The sequence below is a fragment of the Dipteris shenzhenensis genome, chromosome 25, assembly GCF_047967505.1.
Source record: "Dipteris shenzhenensis isolate YYH24624 ecotype China chromosome 25, Dip_SZ_1.0, whole genome shotgun sequence".
Taxonomy (NCBI): domain Eukaryota; kingdom Viridiplantae; phylum Streptophyta; class Polypodiopsida; order Gleicheniales; family Dipteridaceae; genus Dipteris; species Dipteris shenzhenensis.
The window spans coordinates 7,809,492-7,816,081 of record NC_141620.1 but is presented as its reverse complement, the minus strand read 5'-3'; the positions used below and the strand labels follow the sequence as shown (position 1 = coordinate 7,816,081).

Here is a 6,590-nt window from a genome sequence, read left to right as displayed (position 1 = left end):
GCTATTTCCCACACTCTTGAGAACCATTGATGTGACATTTTCTTTATAGCATGTCTCATTTTCCCTTGGATTCTTATGTCATGCACCAAGGGAAAAATCCAAAATATGCTTTTCCATGTGAAAAACATCCAAAATAGCCATCCTTATTTCCCCCCTTTTTTCCCTCCATGATATAAGCCATGGCCAACAGGTAGGCAAAGAAGGCAAGAGCCTTGCATGATGATTTTCCAATTCGAACTTGTATAAAACTTCAACATCAAGTCCACCAGGCACTCGAACAACAACTTCAACTTTATCCCACACACTCCCAGAGACTGGACAAGCCATATCACATACTGAACATGCTCAACAACCCTCCCACAAGAGGGACACAGCGGATTTACCTGAATGCACTTGGCTAACTTAGCCCAGACTGTTAGCCATTGATATATTAATTTCCAGAGCACAAAGCTGATTTTCCCAATATGGTAGCTATGCCAAATGTCCTTGAATCTTTTTCGCCACCAGATAGGAGACCTATGCAACCCCCACTTCCTATTCAAATCCTGTGACAAAGACTTATCTTCCATTAAACATTTGTATTGAGATTCAGTCTTTACATGAGTCCCAATTGTGAGACCAGTATACCAATCCTTTCTTGAAAATGCTGCGTGCACTCGAGAGGTTCAATTAAGCAATAGCCTTATCCTTAATTACTAGAGCTCAATTAGGCTCGCATCGCCTCGTAGCCCTCCAGAGCCTTTCCAAGAACATTTGCCAATTGCAATTTTCCAAAGCAGTAAGCAACCGTGCAATGAGGTCAGACCCTTTCACCTGCTTGGGCACATCAAAGAATAATCTTTCATACCACTTCAGACTAGCACATGAACCCACTTTGATAGTTTTGGAATCCGTTTACCAATCAAAGAGATAATTATTGGAATCAATGTCAAGGATACCCAGGCTGCCCTATTGTTTGGGTACTTTGAGGGCTTCCCAGGTTTTACAATATATCGGTCTCCTTAGCCCATATGAAGGCCCTAAAGCATCTCTCTCTATCTCCATAGAAACACAAGATTAAATAAGCTAAGGCAAGAGATGTGTTCTGTTAAATTCAATGCTAGCATAAGTTTATAATAGTTTATAATCAAGCATTGACTTTGATATCCAATGCCATGATTAAATATTTGAAGTGGAGAAAGTGGGAGCCCAAAATTAGATGGATCATGGCTCCCCTCAAGGGAGAAAAACGGCACGGTGCTTAAAGCATCATACTTTAAATAAGTGTTCCGAGAATTGCAGATTCCTCGCAGGGGGATGGGTGGGCGACTATAACCTTGTCACCAAGAAGATGCACGACATTTCGTGCTTGTGTGCTGCTGTTTGTTGTGGGTAGCCATGAAGAAGAAGAAGAAGAATGGCAAGAATCCGGGCCATCATCTCCCTCCACCAGGGTGCTGCTGCTCCTCCTCGTCTTTCCTTGAATCCGTGGCCCTCTGCCTGCACCATGTCTCCCTTTGCCTCTCCATCCCCCTTCCTCTTCCTGCCCCGTTCCAGCACCACCTCTCCGCGCTTCCTCCCCTCCTCACTTGCCTACTCGAGCACTTCCCCATCGATTTGCCCCTACCCCATTCACATTTTCCCACTCATCTCCTCCAAAACTATCCATCCGTCGCTCCCCTCAACTCCCTCCTGCAATTCGACGTCCTCCGAGCCCTCCTCCACATCACCCACGGCGTCCGAAACCTTTTGCTCGCGGTGGCTCACCGCTATGGTGACGCGGCTTGTTGCTCCGTACAGCCGGAGCTGAGCAAAGACGAGCGCTCTTCCCTGCGAGGCCTTCTCGGCGCTTGTTCTCACTGGAACAAACGTGACGCGCCAACGCCTCAAACACGTTGCGTGGACGTCCTTTCACTGGGCTTGAATTACGCTTTGTTCTCCAGGAAGAAAACGCCCACCGAATTGCCTGAAATCCATGCCATCGACCTCGCCAACAGATGCATCGAAGCCGTGACTGTGGTAGACAACAACTTGCATCTCCTGCGGCTGGCAATGCAAGATATCTACGCGAAGCTCACCTCCACTGTAGCGCGCTTGAAGGACACTCTCATCGCGGGCCAGTTGCGCCCGAGTTTCGTCTCCAGCGCTCTCCTCAGGAAAACATTGAGCTCCTTTCTTTCTTACGACTGTGAGCGCTTCTTAAATAGCCCTGGATTCGTCTTCCCGAATGCTCTTGATATAAGCTTAGGTCTTGTTTCTCGTTGCTGACAGAGAATTATCGTGACCCTGTGCAGCTGGACTGAAGAGAGAGTCACCACAAGTTGACACTTGCGTGCAACATGACGACTGCGACGTTGATTCTATCTCATTGGGGCAGGAGCTTCTCGCCAGCGAAGCAGAAGAGTTGATCAAGAAATTACTAGATCCACGAGGGCCCCCTCTAATTGGCATTTGTGGAAGTAGCGGTCTCGGAAAGACTTCTTTGGCGTCTTACGTAGCTTGCGACAAACGGATCGGAGCGCATTTCCCCGGGGGAGCATATCTGTTGTCTATTGGCCGTGAACCCGATCTCATTTCTTTGCAAACCTTACTATGGATGAAAATCACTGGATCCAAAATCACGTTCAGTTCTCTGGAAGAAGGCACGGCTGCGTTGACAAACTGGTTTTCGGGGGGGCTTCCTGGCTTAGTGGTGCTGGATGATGTTTGGAATCCATTGCATGTCAGACCTTTCTTGTGCTTCGACGGGAGGGACAAAGGAAGGCTTCTGGTTGTCTCCTGCAAGAGGAAAGTGGTTGCGTCGACGGGCGATGCATTTGTTCAAGTAGTGGGTCCGTTGCAGGCACATGAAGCAATCTCTCTATTTCATGCGATTTCAGCGATTCCACCAAGCGGAGAGGCGACTTCGATTGTAAGAGCCCTTGCAAGAAAATGTGGCGGGGTCCCTCGACTAATACAAGCTGTTGCGAGCATGGTGTACAAGAATGGAGACTGTCTGAGTCTGCCTGCTGTGGTCAACCTAGTGAAGGACAACGCGCTATTGATCCTGGATGTACATGTGGATTTAAAGGAAGGAAAAAGAGAGGAGGAAAGCCTTGCACGTAAAGATGCGTGCGAGGAAGGAAAGATACGAGTGGAACACTGTGGTGCAGAGCATGTGCTACAAAAGGGTACAGAATACAGTGCCTTCCCGTTGGCACTTCTCCCGTTCTTTGATGCTCTTGGCGAACTGCATCCTTGCTTACAGGATTGCTTCTTGGATTTGGCTGCCTTTCCCAAGGACAAATGGGTGAGTTTGTCCACCCTGTTGGACATTTGGGGTGTTGGAGATGGTATGGACGAGGAAAAGATCTTCGTGGTGCTCAGCATATTAGCCAGCCGGTCGTTGATAGATTGGAAGGTAGAAACAGAAGTCGATAGTGTGGCTCAGGTAAACTACTCAGATCAAAGCAGGTTCCTACTACACTGGAGGCTTGCCGGGGGATTTTATGACCTTGCCCAAGCGCTTATCGAGAGGAAATTGGGACCAGCAGTGCCATCTGAGGGAGAGAGGAAAATTTCGGCTGAGTACGAGAAGAACAAGAAGCAGCCTTCGCTAAGCGAGAGTGGGACACAGAAAACAGAATCTGAGACCCTCGAACCGATCCTGGGGAAGAACAAGAAGCAGCCTTCGCTAAGCGAGAGTGGGACACAGAAAACAGAATCTGAGACCCTTGAACCGATCCTGGGGATGCTCAAAGTTTTGCAGAGCGCGGTTGAAACGGTTGATATGGTTGCCTGCATAATGCCCGATGACGTTGAGAGTGGAGAAACGTTCATGAGGAATAAAGAAATCGCTAAACCTAATGCGGGAGAATTGACTCGCTATCAACACAGAACAGGTAGGAGTCATCTCGGCGCGAGAGATTGTCGGCTTTTCATCCCAGGTTCTAAGTTTGATCGATGCCCGATTCAGTGGACCGAGGACAATCTTTCTAACAAAGCTACAAAACTATCAGTGGTCTGTGGGAGTGTTGTAGAGGTTCCTTCTGGTGTCCGCTTTTCGAGTCTGAAAGTGGCTCTTCTAAGCAGTAACGAGAGGTTGAAGAGTATTTCAGCAACGGCAATGAAATGCATGGAGCAACTTGTAGTCTTGGATCTGAAGAAGTGCACGATGCTCCCGCTGCTTCCTAATTCCATTTCCACTCTGCAGTCTTTAGAGCTTCTTGACTTGTCATCTTGTACCCACCTCATGTCCCTTCCAGAATCGATAGGCAAGCTAAATAATCTAAGATTTCTTCGGCTGTCCGGTTGTTTGTCTTTGACGTCTCTCCCTAAATCTCTAGGGAACCTCTCAAGACTGACGATTCTTGACCTCAGTATGTGTGTAAGGCTGAAGAGGTTGCCTGAAACTGTTGGCCACATATCATCCCTCCAAAACTTCAGCCTCTTGGGGTGCTATTCACTGCACTGCCTCCCTACGTCCATGGTATCCTTGAGAAAGCTCAAAGTTCTAGAACTGAGTGGATGCAGCAATCTTTCCTACTCACTTCCTTGGTTTGAACAAATCCAGATTCTGGTTGGACTTCAGGAGTGTGCAGCTATGGCAATACCCACAAACCTTTGGAAGCTAGGACAAATTGAGGTTCTTCATCTCTGTTCCTTGAAAAACTTGACTTACCTTCCAAGGTCGGTGGGCAAGCTTCAGCACCTGTGCCATCTCAATCTCTCAAGCTGCCGTTCATTGGAATATTTGCCTGATGACCTTGGTTCTCTGTTCCTGCTGCAAAGGCTTGACTTAAGCCATACAGCTATCCGGAAGCTGCCAAGTACCCTAGGTCAGCTGAGTAGTTTGGTGGTGTTGTGCCTTAGGGGATGCTCTAGGTTGCTATGTATTCCTCCAGCAATTTGTTCACTTCCTAAACTGGAGAACTTAGACATGGCTGAATGCTGGGATTTCGTTATGATCCCCAATGTGATAGGAAATTCCGGCTCATTACCTGAGCTCTTGGAGCTTGATTTGGCAGGTTGCAGCTTCAAACAACTGCCTTACCTTTCAGCAGGAGCCCTTCCAAAGCTTCAAAAGTTGATCCTCTCCGGCTGCCAAAATTTGGCATCTCTTCCTGAAACATTTGGAGCACTCACTTCTTTGAAGAGGATTGATTTTGAAGGATGCAAATCGCTTGCATCGTTCCATGGTTCAGGGTTTGGAAAGTTGAAGAAGCTTTCATGGTTGAGCCTTCGAAATTGTGTAGCTCTCAACAGCTTGCCTGTTGCAGAACTTGTGGGGCTGAAATCTTTCAAGTTTCTTGATGTCAGCGGCTGTTCAGGACTGACTCCTTTTCCGGAGCCTCTCTTGTGCTGTGCAAGAGAGCACCGTTTCACATTGGTTCGATGGGGAACCATTTGGAGCTGAGCTATATGTGGTTTATTCGAGGTAAGCTCTGTAGCCCTTATAATCTGCCACACATGTTGTCGTCAATCAGACAGAGGATAATATCATAGGGTAGCTAGGTGTCATCAATAACATTTGAATTTTTTCATAGACTAGAAAGGTGAGTGGATGTAAGTTACCACCACGGCACATTCTTGGTTCTTTCTAGTGATATCGGTTCTGCTTGCGCTTCTGTGCAGATTGGATGGCGAGGCTTCTATCATCTTGGACTGGGTGCATGATCCACTTTTTAAACTATAATGTCTGGTGTGTCAACAGAAGTTGACAAAGACAGTATAGAAGTAGATGCCGTAGTGCATGTTGTGGTCAACAGAAGTTGACTTGAAAACCTATATACAGCAATTGTGTCAACTGAAGTTGGCACTCCCGAATAGATATTGTAGAAAGTGTGATTTGGTTTGAAGGTTATTGCCCTATGGGCAGAATGGTGCTGTTATATTATGAAGAATAATGTTGTTGAAGACCAGTTCATGAAATAAGATGGTTTTAGTAACTGAAGCTTTTGGACCTGTGTGATGATCTTACAAACTTGATCTGATGCCAGTTCTGCAGTAAAATGGCTAGTAATGCCACAGCAAGGTTGTATGTATGTTGTTTTTCTTTTTAATTGTTCAAGTCAAGATGTGGTAGCAGTCGTAGCTTGAATGAAGAGATTCTGGACTTTTAGCCTTCTCCTTTAGTGCTAGCCTTCGTCATGGCTGAGTCTGCCCTTCACCTCCGGAGTGCCGATAGAAACTCAGTACGAAGACTTTGTATAAATGGATGCTCAAGTATGTGTGGGTGTGTGGATTTGTATTTTCATACTATGGTCAACACCCATTGTTGGGTGCTGATAATGTCAGCGAGGATGTCATAGTAGCTAGTCCTTGCTATGTGTGATGGAGTTTATGGTTTTCAATCTTATGAGTGACTATCGTGAGATTGAAACTGCACTATGTTGTGTTTTTAGAGGATGACTTTGGGAATGTTCCTGGATTCATCTAGGTATAAATCGATGCTCAAGTATGTGTGGGTGTGTGGATTTGTATTTTAATACTATGGTCTACACCCATTGTTGGGCGCTGATGACGTTAGTGGGCATGTCATAGTAGCTAGTCCCTACTATGCGTGATGGAGTTTATGGTTTTCAATCTTATGAGTGACTATTGTTAGATTGAAACTGCACTATGTTGTGTTT

The 6,590-nt window shown here is 46.4% G+C and overlaps 1 protein-coding gene across 1 annotated transcript; it reads left to right on the top strand.

Moving 5' to 3' along the window:
- The first annotated feature begins 1,252 nt into the window (after window positions 1-1,252).
- LOC147885396 (uncharacterized) lies at window positions 1,253-5,973 on the top strand. The gene is made up of 3 exons (XM_087396364.1): window positions 1,253-2,167; window positions 2,274-5,395; window positions 5,593-5,973. The coding sequence occupies exons 1-2, from the start codon at window positions 1,378-1,380 to the stop codon at window positions 5,372-5,374; spliced, it is 3,891 nt and encodes a 1,296-aa protein (XP_087252490.1). The 5' UTR covers window positions 1,253-1,377; the 3' UTR covers window positions 5,375-5,395; window positions 5,593-5,973.
- Window positions 5,974-6,590: the final 617 nt, after the last annotated feature.

Coding starts and splice junctions, on each gene's coding strand:
- LOC147885396 (XM_087396364.1), top strand. CDS start 1,378: ATGAAGAAGAAGAAGAAGAATGGCAAGAATCCGGGCCATCATCTCCCT. Junction 2,168..2,273: donor CTCCTTTCTTTCTTACGACT/GTGAGCGCTTCT, acceptor GACCCTGTGCAG/CTGGACTGAAGAGAGAGTCA.